Raw genomic sequence first — 21060 nt, 5'->3', positions numbered from 1 at the left:
ATTTATATTGAAAGATTAAATACTCGAGGCACTGAACTAGTGTAGGGAATATCAACTTTTTTGCGTCTAAAAACACATTCTAGATCATACAAACACAAACGCGTAAAAATGCGTTTTGTCAGCAACAGAAGTATTTTAAACTATTTGTTTGAATTATGATAAATTAGATTACAATAACATGTGAACTTTATACAAAAGAAAAGCAATTGCACAAAAATAACAGTTATTTCATCAAATTCAATTTGACGAAATTCTTTAAATAAATTAATTAATATAGTTCTTGGTAACAATATTGCATCAGCATTCTTTAAACAATAAATCTTTTTAAATATGGAAGGATAAAATATTTTTTGGAGAATTTATTATTTTAAAATTAGTTTTAGTTTCATAGTTTTGATTATATTTAATCTAAATAATTGTATCAAATATACTTTAACACATATATAAATGTTAAATATACTTTTCAGACGCATATTAGTTCGCTTATGCATCGCTTATTGAATCTTTCTTTTTGGAATTTTAAAGATTTAGTAAAAGTTTCATTGGAAGAAAAAGAAAGCAAATTAAAACTTTATTATTTTTATAAATAAATGTTAAATATTCCAACCCCCCCCCCCCCAGAAATCAAAGCTATGAAAAGTTTTACTAGTGTTCAAAGTATATTTTCATTCAATTTTAAAAAATTCGTTAAAAATTTTTTTAATTCCATATTTGCTTTTTACATTTTAAACTTTTCTAAATATCAAAGTATATAAAACAATTACTTACCAAAATCAGTTTACTAGTTTTTACAATGGCTAAAAAAATGCAGACAAAATTTAATGCATGGCTTGAATGAATAAAAAACCATTAATAGATGGTGAAATCATTTATTTATTATGAAATTATTTATACTAGCTTTATTTCTAATATTATTATTTATTGCATTTATCATATAGCATTAACATGTATACTGATTTTTTTTATTTTATTTAATCTTAGACTACCAATGTAAAACAGTTATGTGCATAAATAAAATTAGTATAATTTTGGCACATTAACATCTAAAAATATGACTGTAGATCAAAATAAAAAGAGAAAGGAAAGACAGATATTTACAAAATCTTTTTCTGCGTCATAACCAGATAGGTACACTGGGAAAATATTCGATTCAAATTGAAATATAAAATATATATTACCGATTGCAATACAAAAAATCAGTCGGTAAAATCCATTTTGCCTCAAAATTCTTTATACCGTAATATATTATGCCGAAATTTTTACTATAATATTTATTTAATTAGAGTGGTTCAGTGATTTTGCTGTAATTATTACTGAAAAAAAAAAACGGTATATCAGATTTGTTTCGTTCCGCAACATATTCTTGTGAAAATGGATTTTACGGTACAAAAGTACCAGCACCCTGAGTACTTGTGCTTTTTAACATAATCTGATTAGGAATCTTTTTCAGTATACCATTGTTCAGCATCTTTTTTATATAAATGAAAGCTATGTGCCGTATAATATTTTTGCTTCATTAAATTTTAAATATCTGAAACAAGATCGAAGCAAAAAGAGATGGGATATATTTTCTGCATCGTAATTAGGCAGGTTACGCAACAGGCAGGTTATTTTCCAGCTATTTCTACAATTTTTTTCCCTAAATTGTTCCAAAAAATTAAATCTGGGTTAAATTTCCAGTACCTTGGAGCACTGGAAAAAATTCTTGTACCTCAAAGCACAGAAATTTTAATCTGATTATCTAAGAAAAGAAATTTGCTTGATTAACAACTTAGTTAAGACAAATGTATTTAGTTTCATTGTAAGTTTTATTCGATACAAAAATCCAATAACTTGTATTCCGATTTGGGATTGAATTTACAAAATTACGAAGAAAGATAAACGAAAATTCCGTTTTCAATTTCTTCATATAAGTTAAGTAAATCAAATGGTGAATTTTTTTAATAGTTATTGAAACCTGTAAATATTGTAGCTTTCATTGTCAAAGGACAGTGTTGAAACTATTGTGACAGATTAAAGCCCACCTAGTTTCAGTTCTATTGGAACCAGCTTGTCTGAGAAGTAAAGGCGGCTGGCACACAATGCTAGTATCATTGCCACTGACGAGCTGCTGGTCTTGATCCTGTGGGGTCAGATGTAAATTCTATTACTTCCTAGAATAGTCAAACTGTCTGTTACAGGAGTACTGTTTTGAATATTTATTAATGATAAAACTGGGCCGGGATAGCCTGGTCGGTAGGGCCCTGGGCCCTTGTCCGAGAGTTCGTGGGTTCGAACCCCGCCGGCCGAAGACTCCCCGTGTAGTAAAATGATTGATGCACGTTAAATCTGTCGAGTCGCAAAAGTCCTCCATGTTCCCATAACAAATCAATACCTCTGGGGGTACTGTATTGGAGATCGATCGTTCTCTGATTCAGGTCAAAATTACGATCTGTGGATGAATGTAGGAATGGGTCCGCCCTATAAACGGGTGCGACGTATGGTCTGGTAGAACTTGAATTCTTGGCCTTAGATGGCGCCACTGGAAAACAAGAACAATCGTACCCCTCTGCCTAAACAGGCATACGTCAACAACAATGATAAAGCTTAGGATATTTAAAATTTTCTCCAATACTTACACCTTTAATGAATTCCCGTTTTAAAATAAAATAGTAAAACATTTAATAAGTAGTTTTCTCGTTTAGTTAAATTTAGTCCCCCTTTAATAATGATAAAAATCTCATTAACTTCAATAAATAAATTTGCATTGTTTGAAAACATTTTGCAAATCCTTACTTTTAATAAACGTTTTGTATTCGTTTTTAAAATTTTCGCTTTAATGAAAACAAGCCGATTTGAAAGGATTATTAAAGAATCTGATTTACCCCGTCAAAACTTTTGAATAATTAATAAAGATTTGAACTTCTGGAAATCTATATTGATGAACAGGCAGAAAGAAAAAATTACTATTCGCTAGTAATTAATATTTTACATCGAAGTTTACGGTAGCAGAAAAAGCTGAGAATAATTAAATAATAAAACAACTGCTTTTAATGAGTATTTGGATAATTCTCTTTTACCCCTAAAGGAATATTCTAAGAAAATTATACATCATTAACTTGATAGTCTTGTAGCTTTAAATATTAATTTTGTGACCTTAATTACAGTTGGTTTTATTACTTTTATTGCTTGCACGCTCTAAACATCTTATTTTAGCTGGATTCTCTTTGGAAAAAAAATACGTAGAATCTTTACACGAAATGAACTTTACGAACGAGATGAATCTTTACATCATCAACGCAAAAGGAAAAAGTAAAACTTTTCTATTTTAAATAACAAAGAAATATTTTTAATTAGTGATCCTTGATATTATTTAAGAAAGGTTTTTATTTTTTTTATTTTTGCTCAGTAATAAGGAAAAGAAATATTAAAAAATAAAAAAGTAATTAGCAATTATTTAGTTGTTTCTTTGTAACATGTAAATTGAAGAAAATGAAAAATGATAACAATCATAGAAGAAAAACTTTAAAAGGTTCTATTTCAAACTAAATTTCGAAAAAAAAGGAATTGCTCTAATTTGTTTTCTTTAAAGCCAAGAACTCAAATATGAAATAAAGTTCAGGTCTCAAAGTAAAACAATGTCAATCAACTAAAAAAACAAATTTTGATAGAAAAAAATTTAGTGAAAATCATTTATTATTATTGCTTTAAAAACTACGTCAACAAATAGCTTTTGCATACTATTGTCTATTCTAAATGCAGAGAAACTTATTTTAGTATCGCACCAATTTATTCATTTATTTCTCAGTCTATCGCTTAAAAAGTACCCATTCAGCAAAAAATTATGATCTCACGGTGAAAAAAATTCTGGTAAAATTACCTTACTTTATGATGATGATATTTCTAGTAAAAAAAACATAATACTAAATACTCATTCTTCTAATTCTTATATTTCTTAATTATTATATACTTCATTCTTATTACTAAAATATACATTATTCATACTATTTATTTGAAGTTTTTCCATTCGCATGGTATAGGTTTACCGGAAGTTTTGCCTTTTCAAAATTACAGTTTTTATTACCACACTTTTAATAAAAATTACAAAACTAAAAAGCAAATTTAGCCAAATAAATAGAATTCATATTTTTTATGCCATGCTCTTAGGTATCATGATAAAATTTGCAAATTTTTGCTTCTACGACCAAATAATTTTGTAAAAAAACTCATACTTTGTTGTTAATTTTACCAAAAGTCATTAACAAAGAGCTTCGGTAAGAATTGCCTTGCAGTTTGGTGTTCCTGTAGAGTCAGAAATACGGAAATTTTATCATATTCTGATAGTTTTGATCAGTGTGTTAGTGATAATCATGAACGCAGAATCATTTCAGTCATTATGCTATTTTTGTGAACAAACATCGCAAATATTCAACCGTACTGTATTTGATATTTTTGCTAAAGGTTAAATTTTTTCTTCTTCCTTCTTAAAATTTTATGACTGATGACTATTGGTTTTGTGACTGGCCGACTATTTTTAGAGCTTTATCTATGATATCATAAAATAATCAAATAAAGCTCAAGAAATTTGTCTTTCAGTTTCAAGTTTATTTTTTAAATTTTTTCATAAAATAATTTCTATATTCTTTCAAGTTGTTCCACTTATCATTCGAGAGATGGGCGATTTTGTTATGAGCGGAAATATTTCTGAAATTTTTTCTCGGAAATATTTTATTTTATTTCAAAATTTTATGCTCGCAATGGATGGCATCGCAATTCAAAAATCAAACATCTGCTAATAAAAAGTTTATTCCGTCAATCTGAGAAAGTAAACTTAAGAATTTACGACGAAAAAAAATCACATAAATGTGAAACTTAACGTAAAAACGTTAAGTTTTAGATTTATGTCCATGAAATGAAGCAGAGAATCTGAGATTTTGTTGTTTGGTACATGCTAAATAAAAATTCTTTATAGAAATACCAGATACGATTACCAATAGATTTAAAAATTAAAATAATCATAATTAGTGCATTTTGTTTTTATCATCAATGACTAAACTATGAGATGAACTGTATTAAACATTCTTAGCGTTAACCTTTTGACGCAAAATTTTTGAAAAACATATTTTTCATACTTTCTTCCTTATTCTGTATTAATTTTGGTCGAAATAAGTGAAAAAAATTCAATTAAACATTTTGATACCTTATGGTTATTAAATACAGCAGGAAACAACGATGTCTTTTTCTGCGTTAAAGATAAAATTTTCCAAACATGGCCAATTTCTAGACAATATTTTTTTTACATTTGCATTTATCTGCAGTTATTTAAATTTTAGAAGAAAACAGTTATTCATAATTAAAATTTTTTTTAATTAACAAAATAGTTAAGTATCTTTTTTCTTCAAATAATGTAATTGTAATTGATATTTGAATTTGTTTTCTAACGAATAGATAACTCTGAAATAGAAAAATTATTTTATGAGAAATTAAAAATTATCATTTATCACTCTTACTTTTTGACTCAAACTTTTAATCCTTTATTTTTAATGAGGATAAAAATGTTCTAGCTTAGAAATTTTACTATTTGGGTAAAAAAGAATGCTAATTCATCACGAAAAAAAGCAATAGAAATTTTTGAAAAAAAATGTAAATAATTTAATGGTTTTTGGAATTTTTTATTAAGTAATTTATTTTTCTAGAGACATGTCGATGAAAATGAAAAATTTTCTTCAGCTGATGACATTACATTTTTTCAAAATTGTAATGATCACTCAAATTACTTCCAGAAAAATAGAGTACAGTATGAGTTTGTTTTTCCTCTTCTAAGTTACGTATCGGTAACGATTTTTGTGACTTTTTGAATGACGCAGAAAAATCTATTAAGTTGTATTACTGAAAAGCAATTTATTTGCAGGTACATGTTACGTGGAGTTATTATATTTTAATTTGATTTTTTTTCTTTCAAGGATATTTGTAATCGAAGAAAAAGCATTAAAGATTTTTTTAAAATTATGTAACAGGCATTAGTTTTTCATTCAAGCTTTTATTTGGTTGCCAATGCTAAAAAAGAAATGTACAAATGTAAAAGTTAAATCGTTTAGTTGAAATATTTTGAAATATCGAAAACAACTAATAATTTTAACTGAAAAACGAAACATTCCTTTTAGTTATGAGCTGAAGAATTACTATTAAATTTTAACAAGTTAGTAATTCTATTAGTACATATCTGCAGTAATTTAAAATTGGATCGATTCGAAGTTTAAAACTTAAAATGATAAATTTCAGCAACGGAAGTAACTAAATTACCAAAGTTTTCGATGTCAAATAATTTTGTAAACTAGTCATAAATAAAAGGAAATTGATTTATTTTTCTTATAATTGTGTTTCTTTCAAACATATATTTTTAATTTTTAAAAAAAAAAACAGTTTTTGCAAAAGTTTGCATTTAAGATTTTTTTAAAGGTAAATTCCAGTAGCATTTACTTTTAAAAATCATATACGCGAAATATTCTTAAAATTGATTTAATTCTAGTTTTAAGATAAACTGATAAATAATAACTATATATGCTTTTACTTTTTTATCTGACTAAAAAATTTATCTAATATCCTTTGAAAACCTTAAAAGATTTTATTCAATTTAAGCTTTCTGAAATATATTAAACTATTCAGAAGTGTAAAAAATTATAAATTTTGTGAAAAAAGGAGTAAATTTATTTCACTAATAATAAAATTAAAATTATACACAAAAAACAATTTTCAAAATGTCTGAAAATAAAAATTGCTAAACAATATTGTTGTTTAGCTTTTCTTAACAGTGAACAAGCATGTATTAAAACTTTAAACCACTTAAACGATAAAATTTATGTCCATAATTATTTCCCAAAAATAAGTGATATTTAAATTCATTGCAATTGAAATAATTAAGTAGTTTCTTTGATTTAGCAGACATTTTAGACTTAAATGTCTTATTATAAGAGATAATTCGTAATTTCAGCTTTTAGCGCATAGTAGAATACCATCTAAAAGTAAAGTAAAAGAATACACACTAGGGGTGACAAACCAATATTTAAATATAAAAAATAAGAAAAAAAGAACCTTTTCGAAATCTGAGATTAAAAAAATGAAACCTAATTATTTTGTTAAAAAATTTCAATAACATCTTATAGTTTAAAACGTTACATTATACCTTTATACTAAATTCCGGAAATAAATAACCTTTTTATTTTACCCATTAAAACTGCAGAAAGTTAATTAGGCACTAAGTGCATTTTCAAGCAAAATTAAACTATTTATTATAATTTCTATAATTTAAATTTATTGCTTTTTTTATTTTTGTATTAAGGCATAAAATTCGTTTTAATTTGAAAGCAGTTGGTAAAAATTCTATAAAAATAAAATACAGTACACGTGAATGAAAATAGCAATAAATATGAAAAATAACAAAAGTATTTATGTGAAAATAAAGTCCATAATCAAATTTTTGTGAAGTTGAACATGCGTATTTATTAATGTAAAAGAGAAAATAAATTTAAATAAAACCAAATTTAAGTTTTTTTGAAGTGGCATTAGTTAAAATAAATGAAAGTGGAGCAGCAAATTAAAAAAGTAATAATTGCTGCTGCTTAAACAAAAAATATGAAGAAATAATGACATATTTTAACTGACCACAATGAATTTTTATTAAAACAGGAAAATATCAACATAAATGAATTTAGAAATTCGTATTGAAAAAGTTTTAATATCTTTTACGAGCCTGAAGTACATTTGTAATAGTGTTTAACGATTTTTTTCAAATTTAAGTTTATTCCAGGGAAGTGAAAATCTTTGTTTTTCTTCAAAGAAACCCGCTTTTTTTTTACTGTTTCTCATTTTCCTTGTAAATAAATTAATAATGTATTCATATATTGCTATTTCAATATACATTACAAAATTAAATTTTCTGTTTAGTAGTTTCGGGTAATTATTATCTAAGAAATTTGTAGCGTTGCTTATCAAACCTAAATATAGTGGGATATGTTTTTTTTAATAAATTTGACAAAATAATTATTTAATAAATTTCTATTTTGAGTGATGTGTGTGATGATTTTTTAACTTACATCTAGCCTACAAAGTTCATCCTTTACATATCAGTCCGTTTTTTGATTATTAAATCACAATTTTGTTGTAATACACTGTAAAAAATATTATGGTTTGATTGCGGCTAGTGACCGGTACAAAATGTGAAAGAAAATGCAGGCCCGTAAAGATATAATGACATTAAAAAAAAGTCCGCCCGTAAATCTTTTACGGTAGTTACTTTAGTTAATATAATCCCTATTAAGGTTATTTTCAGTTCAGGTCTTCACGTTGCTTGAGACTCTGGCAATTTGTTTTTTCAGATCAAGTGAACCTTGAAAAGATATGTATGTAATGTAATAACGTAAGTAATGTAGTGCTATCATCTTTCGAAAAGTGAGAAAGTTGTAGAATAGTGGTAACAAATGATATGGAAATGCGACTTAGGTATTCTTTTTCACCAGCTGGAATCCCAAACCTTTGTGTCTAATGCCTGACTTTGTAATGACCATGGAAAAGATTGTGCGAACCCAATAAGTTAGAGATATAATTTAAGAATCAACACACATTTTGCGCTGAAGTTGCGTTTTTATCAAAAATGGAATCTGGCTGTATATGTTTTACAGTTTCATGTATGATTTCGTAGTGTTGATTAATACAAACTTATTGATTATTTACTTTTTTTTCACCCCGTACAATAAACGAGTATTCAGCTAGTTTTATGATAAAAGTACAAGAAAAAAGGTTTAAAAGACGCAATACAAAGTTCCAAAAAATCATTTAAATTTGACACAATGTAAGATTCAGGGAAAAAATTCTTCTTACAATTATATTTAAAAAATGTTCTCCAAATATAAAAATAATTTCTTTAATATTTTAACATTATAATACTTTCTTTTACGACAATTCCAAAAATACATGGAAATAAAAACAACACATTTAGAATTTTATTTCTGAAATTACGGTAAAACAACCGGCAGCAGTTTGTTCCTCCGATTAACCGTAAAGTTCATGGTTAGGAAGATTTTTTAAATTTACAGTTTTGAAACCGTTTACAGCTTGTACAGTTAAAACACGGTAATTACGAAACTATACGGTTTTCTAACCTTTTACAATTAGCATCTAAACCATGAAAATGAAATTTAAGCTGACATTGTAGCACTGTACGTGTTGCTCCCTGTAGTCGTGAATGATAGTTTCGTATCTGTAACTGAGGGGTAACAGGGGGGTAAAAAACTAAGGGATCACGGTAACTGATTGAAGAGTACAGGAGGCTGGAAACTCTTCATGTATAGAGGGAGTGAAAGAAACATCATAATATCTTTGAAGGGATTCGAACCCCTGTTTAGCCGATTGCGAAATTGACCGATGTGCCCTCTCAGTTGCAGTATGCACCCTGTTGTACGGAACAAAATTCTTTTATAAGGTGGGACTAGTTGGCGAAGATAGAATTCTGGTTGTTTAACCGTAATAGGAAAAATTAATCAATTAACGTTTTTTCTCACACTTAACAGTTCGATATCATCTTTTTTTCATCGTTATTGGACTGTTTGGTTGAATATGGTAAAATAACAACTAAATAAATAGCTATTCAATCATTTTTTCCGGAAAATCTAAGAGTTCTTAGACTTAATTGAAACTGATGCTGAAATAATATTTACTTCTATCTTAAAAATCACATTTATTGAAGTTCGCTAAAAAGAAACTGATAACAATAAAAGATTCAAGAGAAGAGTTTTTTTTCTTCAGATTTTCTTAAAATATTATCTCTGGATTTATTAGAGTTGATACAAAAAGTGAACTATAAATAATTCATATCATTAAAATCTTATATTAATTATCACAAGTGTTGCTTTGAAAGTGATCATTTAAAAATTTCTTTATTATGCGCATAATTTAACAGCATTTTTTCATTAATATTTATATTAATTTAATTAAATTTCTAATCAATTATTTACAAAGAAGAGGGGTATTCGAATGTTTGGTAAAAATATACAGTGTCGAAAAACAATGTGGGTCTAATTTTTTTTTTTTTTTTACATTTGTAACTGGTTTAAAAAAATATTGCAAAAAAATAACTAATGAATAATAGCTTATAAAAGCTAATAAATAAAATTTTATTTGGATTGTTTCAAATTTAAAAATTAATAAAATTTATTATGCATGAATTTTGAATGATTTTAGATTTATGCATATAATAATGTGAAATTCTATTGTTAATTTTTTGTGCATCTTCTTTATTAAAATGTGTAGTAATATTTCAATCTCTTTGCTGTCTGTTCAACATACAATTTCTACTAAAAATGCAAGTTTAAGGATATAGAAGTGTTTAATTATATGCTTTTGATTTAGTGCGCATGTTATTTTTATATTAGAAAATTGTTTGATATTTCTTTATTTTTTTAACTGATTAAAATCTGAAGTAAGTACTTTGTAAAACATTCCCGTTATTTTACGAACTTTCTTTGTATATTTGACGGTTAAACGCCGTTTTTTTTTTTTTTTTTTTTTTTTTTTGGCAAAATGGTATTTTTGCTGTGTCGCATCCTAATTAATTTAAAACCGTCAGTTCAAATTCCAGTTTTTTGCCATGTAGCAAAGCTACATTTTCAAATCATTTTACTATAATTTTCTTTACTTGCTCTTATTTTTTGGCAATGATTTAAGATTTCGAACCTTGTATAAATAAAACTGCGATTCGACTTTATTGTCAAAGTGTTACTCTACCTGATTATTATATTTCATTACATATATATTATTTATTAATAACTAAAGTTGCCAAGCATTTTCACACGAGGGGGTCGTAATAGTTTCAAGCGTTTTTACACTTAAATAATATATTAATAAGTAACACTTTTAATATCGACACTGATTAAGATATTTCCTTCTTGCTGAAACACTACAGTTGTGGTGGTTTAAGGAACAGAGCTCACACTACCCAGTGATGTGACCCAGGTTCGAATCCCTGCTTCGACTGGTCGTCCAAATGCTGCTCTTTGCTCACACAATGCTGACATAGTTACTTTATAGAGTTTTTTGTTAAAATAGCTGAGTTTATTTGATAAAATACCTACTCTTATCTGCTTGAAAAACAGGCTTCTGTATTTAAATAACATATATGTGAAAAACGGTTTTATCTGGCACACCAGCTGACGGTTTTTTTCAGTATAAATAAAATTCATATTTTGTAAATAGTTGAAAAAATATGGTACTTATTTAAATGCTGAAATAGTTTTATTCTCTTCTAAATGATAAAGAAATAAAAACAAGGAGCTTTGTTCTAATTTCTTTTTGCGTGGCACTTATAATTTGAAAAAAATTAGTTCACTGAAAATGCTTCTTGAGTTATGCTTTGCTCGAGCATTTAAACTAACCTTCATACTCAAGTACTTTTAAAGTAAGTTTCGCTTTTTTAAAAACCGAAAGCTTAAAAACATATTTTCGTTAGTTCATCAGTAATTAGCCAAATTATATACTAGAGCATAAAACAATAGAAAAGAGAAAATATTATTTATAATTATTAATAAGCAAATAATGACGTATCAAGTAATAAATAACGAGGTTTTAAGTCAAATATACTGAAGCAATATTACAAAACACTTTTATTCGAAAGTTGCAGTTTATAAATATAATTAATCTTCTTAGGAAATTTTAGTATTATTAGTATTTATACTACTTTTTAGGAAATAATTAAACTTAAGATATGGTATACTTAATTAATAATAATTAATTACCTTAGCAAAAATCATGCATATTTTCATAAAATAAAATTGTGTACTAAATATGATAGTTTTTTTCCTAACAACACTAAATCCTTTTCGAAAATTATTTCCAATTTTATATCTTTTAGAATAATGCCTATTAGGGGTTAATGTGAAACGTCGCTTAAATAAAAGTTTATATGAAATCAAAATATGTGCTTGAAAAATTTATATATCTAATTTTTTTAAAATCTGGAAAATTTGTGAATAATAAATAAAATTATAAACTTTTATTTCAAAGGAGTGAAATTCATCTGCCTCCGATTGAAGAATTAAATACCATATTATATACAGACAAATGTTATTTTATCAATTGTTTTTTATCAATTATTATTTTATCAATTGTGTATCACTATTCAAATTCTATTTTAAGCAAATACATGAACAAAAACGCAATCAATCAAACGAAATCAGAAAGTTATGGATTTTTAAGTTTTCTTTCCATTTAAAAGCAAGTTGATGTATATCTATTTTTTTTATATCTTAATTTCGGGGTTTCGATTTAAAATTTTTAAAATGGTTGCATTTAATATTTAATTGCTCTGACAAACTGACATTATAGTGGTAGCTACGTGTATTTAAATATGTGCATTAAATATTTAGTTTTTTGTAAATATCGAATTTATTACTTAATTTAATACTCTTAAGAGTAGAGCTAACAGTTTATTTTTAAATTATAGGAATCTGAAAGATTCTGACTAACCCTTGATAATTTGAGTCACGCTTTTCTTAAAAATCGTAACTTTTAAAAAAACAAACTAAAAATGCAGTTTACTCTTCCTTTTAAATAAACAATATATTTAATTAATCACTTCCAGCTTCTAGAGAGGATAAACAACTTATTTGGCACTTTTTTTTAATCATGATATTAAATTAATTAGTTACCTTAAGTTTACACAGCACCAGTTTCAACATAACTGTACAAATTCAATATCTCTTAAATGAATAACAAATTTTATGCGCAATTGTATAACAAAGAATTGTTATGCAATACATTTCCCAATATATAATCCAATATATTTTCAAAGTAGTAAAATGTTATCCGATTCCGTAAATTCTATAGAAAGAGTTTCAAAGAAATTCTAAAGGGAAAAAATTTATAATAAAGAGAGTGATATAAATTTTTCTGTTGGTTTTCTCTAATTAGAAACATTTCTTCCGTTTTACATTCCAATTTGTTTACACTTCTAATTTAAAACTCGTTTTCTCAATTGATGAGTATAAAATGCCCAAAACCATCGTTATAACAAGGAAGCAATTTAACGGAAGACTGGACAGTGAAATCTTTTCGGAAAAAAATATTGACTATAAAACATTTTATATCCTTGTTTCGAATTGTATCTTTTCTTGTATTGTATTTAATCAGATTTTATTAAACATGAGTTTCCCTCATCCAGACTAGAAAGGAGCATTTTATATAAAGTAAACAGAAATATTAATTTATTCATCTTGTTCCTTCATCTAAATGAAAACAAATCCTCTGCAATAAATCATATTTATCGTAACAAAAAAAGTTGTCTTATATGAGGAGTTGTAGAGTGTAGTTATGTAAGCAAATAAATGAATGAGTTAGTTATCCTTATTTTACTATACCAAATTTGATTTCATATTTATGGGAAATTAAGTACATAGATTTAAAATTTTTAAAGAGTAAAGAATCAAGCGAAAGTTACATATTTATTTTTAATCATAAAGCAAATAGACTAATATTTATATGCTTATTGATAAACGTTTAAAGACAGTGCAATTAATATCAATAGTTAAATTGAAATGAATAAAAAAAAAGATTTCGGACATCCGTTTCTCAAAAACGGAATTGCGAGGAAGATATCATTCTTTTCCTTCACAAAATTTTATGTTTCAAAATGTCAGCGTTTTCTACCAAACTGTTTAATTAGTTACCAAATTTTTTCGTAAAATGACTTGAATGCAGTTACTGAAATTACATCGCATCTACACAAATTTAGATTTCCATCAATTATTTTAAGTGAAAATTTCATTTCTTGATTATTTTGCTTCGATTATTGTAGTCTCTTGGTTATTTTTGTTTTATTGAATATTTCGGTGGTTCGCAAAATTCTTTCGGTAATGAAAACTTAATTCTAACATGTAAACTATGTTGAATTAAAAACGTAATAAATTTAAATCTACAAATGTAAGGGAGAAGCATAACACTGGGAAAAACAAGTTTTATTTTATTTAAATGGTCAAAAGCAGATATTATTTCCTTGTAACTTATCAAAAATGCAAAGTTTTCTTAAACGGAATATAAACATGTTTTATTTGCACCAAATTACTCAAAAAGATCATCATCAAGGCGGTATATCATATATATATACAGTCAAAAAGTGCCTTAAAAGTTTTTTAACGTATTTTCTTCGCATGTTATCAAAAACTATTTTGACAGTTAATCATAAACTTTACTGTAACTAATCATAATAATAAAGATTTGAAAAGTATAAGACTTTATCACATTAGGGATAATGACTTCGTTATCTAATAGTTTTATTGGAAGACTTTTCTGTATGCGCGTTTTTTCTTGAATAAACTTCCTTTATTTTCACTGCGGGTTTTCACCGTCTTTTATACGCTACAACCATTTTGCAAAAGAAAATCATAGCAACAGCGAACTGCTAGAACCTACCAGGTAACAGTAAATCACCAAGATTCCACCAGTAAATCACCAGGATTCCACCAGTAAATCACCAGGATTCCACCAGTAAATCACCAGGATGATAATAGGATATTGTTTGATATCAGATTTTTCTTAAACCTGGAATCAATTTTTGTTTTGGAGATGGCATTGCGAGTTTGAAAATATTAAGTGGTCAAAGAGAAAGGCTGATGTTTCTTGAGTACGGACTTTCTTGTTTTAAGTTCCATCTTTTTAAAAAGGAAAGTCACGACTCTCTCCCAAAACGATCCCAGATTGATGGCCGCAGACATCACTCAGTCAAAACCCAAAACAATCAGTCAATCAATAAGTCCTTCTCTTCAGTCGATATCAGTCAAATGTTTAGACTGAATAAAAGACCAATTATCTTTATGAAGAATTGATCAAGAAGCTAGAAGATGTCTTTTTGAGAAATGAAAGAAAATATATGCCGTATTTGCACAGATGGAATGCTCTGGATTCTTTTTCCCAGGGCACTCATTTCGACTCAAAGTATTACCTGATCTGAACAACGAAGCTTGAGAGGGGAGGTTTCATGGTTTGGGGATGTTTTTTTCTTCCGTGTCACTGGTCTCTTTGAGGAATATTCAAGTAATCATGCATAGGTTTCAGCATAAAGACATGTTTGAACACTTCATGCGTCTATATGCACTTATTGCAGCTACGTTTTTCTACTGGTTAAACAATTCGGAACGTCGATCCATCAAGCATGATCAAAAATCATTCTCCCACCATTATGTGACACTCTATAACTTAAAACTTAACATTATCGAGAGCATACAAGCGAAGCTAAACATCATATTTAAAAAAAAACAACAAGGAATTATCATGAAAAATATACTCAACATAAAGAAAACTGGAAGAAGCTCCAAAAATTTTTTTATCTCATTCTTCCATCGTGTCACGTAAGTGCTGATCTGCTATTAATGCTAAGAATCAATTCTATGGACAATTTGAGTGCTCTAATTTTCATTTATCTTGCAGATTGTGTTCAATTTTAACAAATTTTTATTTGTTGTTCATTTTCAATTGCTTTGAATAAAATAATAAACGCGTTTATTTCAATTAATCTTTTACTGTTTGTGTCATTGTTGGTTTATCAACCAAATAAATGAAAATAAAAATGCACAATATGTGACAATTTGAAGAAGAAAAAGGTTTACTTTTGGGAGAGCGATAATCAAAAGTCTTGAACTTCATACTTTCAGATCAGCACCGTGTGCCATTTTTTTTCCTTTCAACTGAAAAAAAAAGAATAAATAAAACTCACGAAGTAAATAGCTAAGAATCATCTGAAACCTTAAAAAGAGCTCTTAAAAATCTCATAAAATGCTAAATAAGCAATTAAATTTTATTAAATCTTCCGGTTTCAAAGTAAATTTCTTTCTATACAGCCTCTTAAATATGTTTAAATAAAATGTAGGGTTTTTTACTTACTCTGATCAATAAATTGCTCGAAGGAAAATACTGTCATAATGACCAAAATAAAAGATAATGATCGTATTTTTTTTAACCTTTTAACGTAAATGATTGCAAGGAAAATCGATAAAATCGTTTATCAACTGGAGACTTTCATTAAGTCTTTCTGTATTGTTGTACAAAGATTTATTCTCCTAACATATGGGGACAATATTTTCTCATAAGTATATATACTTTTTTGTTCACTTATTACTTCAGCAGAACTTATGATTGCACGACACGATTAGTTATAATAATGGAGCCATCAGATTTTTTTATGATCTTAGAATAGTTGCTACATACCTCGTGCAATATATTTTTATTTCTTATATTTATGCTAATTTATTTTTTTTCTAATTTCTATGTTTACATATTTTGATATTATTTTTTATACATGTGTACTTTAAGGTCATTTTTTATCAAATTAATTTTTTTAGAGAATCTTAATAGCAAAGATTAATGTTTTTAATTTTTGAAATTCAAAAAGTATTATAATTTTTCCTTACCTTTAGTATTTTGAAAATAATTCAAAATAATAATCCTTCTTACTTGATGCATTTAATTATATATTCTTCATAGTATACTTTTGGTAATTTTTTTTCCATTCAAAATTTTAATATAATTGTTAAGATTTATATCTGACAATTCTATTTCTCTTTTTTTGTTAAACTAAAGTGCATGAAATAATCAGCACTTTAGTTGCAGATAAACTACAAATAGGCACGGATAATATTTAATGCAAAAAACACGCCCTTAAAATTGCAATAATTTTCAAACATTGGTAGTTGGAGTTCTGCTAGTCACTAATAACGCATAAATATTTTTTTACTACCAGTGCAAAAGTTAATAATTTTCCTCAAACTAACTATCGAATGATAATTTTTTTTATTTCATCGCACTTCTATCTCATTTTTCTGTACACTTTCGTAACATCAAATTTCTTAGGTTTTCGTAGCCAAGCAAAATTAAACACCAGAAACAGCGGTGATAGCAACTTAAATGACGTTTTTTTTAAAAATATTGAGAGATAGACGATTTTTGAATTATCCAATAGTAAAATTTATCTTATCATTCAAATTCTAGATTTATCTTCATTATTACAAAAGTTTTTTGATTATGCAATAATTAATCGGTTAGTTATTAAAAAGTGTTAACTCAAAAAAATTTTCTTTTCTAAATCAATTTTTTTAGTACTCCTACACAGAAAATACTTTATTAAATAATGAAAGAAAAAGAAAAGAAAAAAACTGCACTTTAAATACTTAAGAAACATGACATTTTTTCAAAATTGTTACTTTCAGATTGTGTAAGAGAAGGAATGAAATGTTTACTCACATAATGTACAAGAATATATTTCAATGACACACTCTTAAAACAAGTTAAATCAATCTGTTTAACATTCTTTTTTCAAAAAATCGAATTATGTCTTATTTTATTTTATTAAAAGTTTTGTTTTTGGGTATTAAGTTTTTGATGAAAAAGTTATACCTTTAGAAATTCAAAACTGGCTGTTTGCATAACAATAAATAAAAATAATTGGTAAATAAATAATAAAAAAACAAGTTACTTTTTGAAAATCCAATAGCTTTATTGCATGTTCTTAGCATAGTATGAAATTGAATTCTTTTATTTGTATCTTACTAAAATGGAATATTGAATATGTATGTTTACAAATTTTTTCGAATTTTCCTCTAGATTAAAACTGAGATCACGCAACTTAAATTCCTTGATTCTCTATATGATACTGAATTGACTGTATCAGTAACACAGCTCCAAGGAAATCAGAATGGGGTATGTCTTATATATGTTTATTTATTTACTTTTTAACATAAAGATTTCTTGTGCAAAACTCCATTAAGCTGTCATGCGTTTAATACATAAAGTAAACAAACTGGAACGGAACGATTTTCTTAATACACTCTCTCTTATTTCATTTTTCTAAACTTTTATGAAATCGCAGATAGCGTACAGTAATACCATAATCCTGACCTCCCACATACATTAGGTATTAAGCATAATCAAAAAAGAAAACTCCTATTTTTTTATGCGATGAATATTTCAGAGAGTAAAAACAAAACTGGACTGGATCTGCCTCTATAAATGGAAATTTTTCATATCAGCACATGTTTTGAAATAGTTTTTAACTTAACCAGGGGGAGTAGCGTTTATAAAAAGTGCTTATTTTCGATTTTCCTTATTTAAAAGCCCTTAAAGGTGCTTTTTTTATTGGATGTTTTTAAGAAGTGCTTAATTTTTCCTTTTCGAGAATGAGATTTTTTTCTTTACCATGTCGATTTTCGCCACGTATTATGCAAGAGCTTGATTTTCACATTGTTCTATTCAACATTTTCACGATTCATTCAAAGGCAATGCATTTCGGTGTACCGTCGGTCCATAGAGTATAAAAGAGCCAGTCATTTTATATGTTTGATGAAATACTTGTGGATTCGCATGTGCGTCTACTGAGCTGCGTTCGGTGAGATTCTTGCACTCTTATGTGCAACTCTGCTGCATTTTGCAAGATATTCTCAATTTCTGGCTTCATTTTCCACCCTCTGAAATCGAACCGAATAATCTCTCGATCTTTTTTATGGTAGCTAATATAATCAAGAAAAGAGTTTTTTATATCAGAAACTAGTTATTTTATCATGATCATGTAAAGTCTTTGAAAATAGTTTTGCATTTTGTTAATAGCTTAAAAATAATTTTTGAGTACTTAAAAGGTGCTTATTTTCTGTTGAAAGATTTGGCTACGCACCCTGTTAACGCACCGCGAATAGTAACAAAAAACTTTATCATAATATAATTTGGGATCGATATGTTATAATCTTAGAGAAAAATGACTGAAATGACTGCTTTTTTTTTCTATATATCATCCTGCAAGATATATCGTCTAATAGTATTTGCGTCTTCTAGTTGAAACGCGGGTAAAGTGACAGTCAGATTTCTTCTTTTTGTTTCACATACAGGTAAAAAAGTTCAAGCAAAATTATCGTACTTATATGGTAACGCATGGTGCGTAGCGATTTTAAAAAGTGCTTATAAGTACTTATTTTCGATTTTCATTTTTTAAAAGCTCTTAAAGGTGCTGTGTTCGGTGAGATTCTTGCACTGTCATGTGCAACTCGGTTGCATTTTGCAAGGCATTCTCAACTTCAGGATACTCTCAACTTCACTCATAACTTCTTCTGAAAGATTTAAGAGGAAAATTAATAATAAATTTGTTCAAAAATTATTATTCAATATCTTACGTTATTAAAATAAGTATAACTATAAACGGCGACCTGAAGCAATTAAATCTAATTACTCAATTTTTCTTTCTTCACTAGTTATTGTCTGAGTAGTTTAGATAAGAATGAATTGTAAAATAAATGCATGTTCATATGTTTAGATAAGAGTAGATTATAATAATAAAATAAAATAAACTTGTTTTAAAGCCTTAAGAATTAAGTACTACATAATTTAGAAAATTGCAGTTTAGTAATAATATTTATTTTGCCAAAATAAATATTATACATTTTTTAATAGAAGGTACATCTAAATAAATGTATTTAAATAAAAAATATTAAAATAATTATAAATTTTATCCATTTATAGGAATAAACTATTTAAACATTTAATTCTTTGCTCACTTCAACACCCCTATTAGGAATGTGAATAGTTTTACGCCAATTTATTTTATCCACGTACTTACACGATTTGTAATGATTTGCTCAAAATGAGGATTAATTCACCATATATTTATTTTACTCTACAATCAATGACGCTTAACGAGTGTCAATTAACAAGAGCTTAATGAGCTTTCATCTGAGTGACTCTTTTAGCAAACACGAAAAAAGAACTTAATTACGAATACTGTCAAAATAAGAATAAAATAAACAAAGCGAGGTAAAGCGAGGATGCTTGTTCAAAATCACGTTTCCATTAATGCTTCATAAATAAATAAAAAAAATTTCATTATTTTGAATTTACTGTTTGTGTAAAAAATCAAACTGCTTTAGGTCACTATTCGCAGATATATGTGACTGGATGGCGCAGTTGGTTGTCGTCGGCCTTCTGAGCCCAAGTCTGCGGGTTCGATCCCCGGCCCAGACACCGGATTTCGGGATGCAGAAAATCATCAGCGGCCATGTTGTATGATTATGCGGCATGTAAAAGATCCCTGGAGTGCCTTATTGGCTCTTGGCATTACCGGAAAAATTAAATTCCTAGTGCATAGTAGCATCCAAATAGAGTCTCGGTGCTGCCATCTAGTGTGGCAGAAACTAGACGTCCAAATTAACATGACCAACGGTATCTCACTCATTGTGGTGGTCCTGAAAGAGTGGATACAACCTCTGGAGAACGCTTTAGGTCTGCTCATCGGCAAGACCGATTGTGCAGCTCATTGGAAATAAAAAAATAAAAAATTTTAAGACCGGTAGGTATCCATTTCATATAAAAACAAGTACAGTTGCAGAAAAAAAATTTATTTATGTATCAGAATATATTATAAGAATAAATTCATCAGTCATTCAGTTCTCTTCACTCAACTATTTAACGGCTTTCAAGTAGCACATAAATAGCAAGTTTTTTGTTGTAGCACATGAATAGCAGTTTAATATAGCAAGTTGTTTGTTATTTATCGAATAATTTTAATTACTTGCTACTAACACTTTCCTGTAACCTTAATTAGTTGAAAAGTTGAATCATATTATTGAGTAAAATAATTCTTCTTAAATTTAATTACACCATACAAGGGTTTAACAGTGTTCAGCTTTACACCTTATAAGGTTGCAGCAAATGTGCGCATTAAATATCGCACGTGCTATGTGCACTAAATATGAGCACCCAAAATATGCTCATGTTTAATATGTGCTCATAAAATATCGGTCAAAGTTTAAAGGATCGGATGTGATTGTATTAACCCTTATGCATTTATTCTATATAAAATCTGTCGTTTTTAACATTTTACTTTGCTAGATTTCAAATGTGTATAAATCCTTTTAAGTGGTACTGGTATTTTCTTTATTGAGCTTGAACTTATGTATCACTTGAGTTGCACAATGAGCTATTGGTGATAGTCAGATAGCGAGGATGATCCGAAGACATTCCATCATTATTTTGATTCTCTGCAGAGAGGATAGCTCAGTTTTC

The 21060-nt window shown here is 27.5% G+C and overlaps 1 protein-coding gene across 1 annotated transcript in view; it reads left to right on the top strand.

Moving 5' to 3' along the window:
• The window catches only part of LOC107453852 (synaptotagmin-5-like), a 184587-nt gene that overhangs the window by 14093 nt on the left and 149434 nt on the right, over nucleotides 1–21060 (top strand). The window contains exon 2 of the mRNA XM_087167735.1: nucleotides 17620–17715. Coding sequence (XP_087023861.1) covers nucleotides 17711–17715 — 5 coding nt within the window. The 5' untranslated portion in view covers nucleotides 17620–17710. The remainder of the gene's footprint in view (nucleotides 1–17619; nucleotides 17716–21060) is intronic.

This window comes from Parasteatoda tepidariorum, chromosome 1, assembly GCF_982258835.1.
Source record: "Parasteatoda tepidariorum strain Cologne lab strain chromosome 1, Ptep-v5.0, whole genome shotgun sequence".
In the NCBI taxonomy this organism is placed as follows: domain Eukaryota; kingdom Metazoa; phylum Arthropoda; class Arachnida; order Araneae; family Theridiidae; genus Parasteatoda; species Parasteatoda tepidariorum.
The sequence above is the reverse complement of the archived record's forward strand: the minus strand, read 5'-3'. Positions and strand labels throughout refer to the sequence as shown.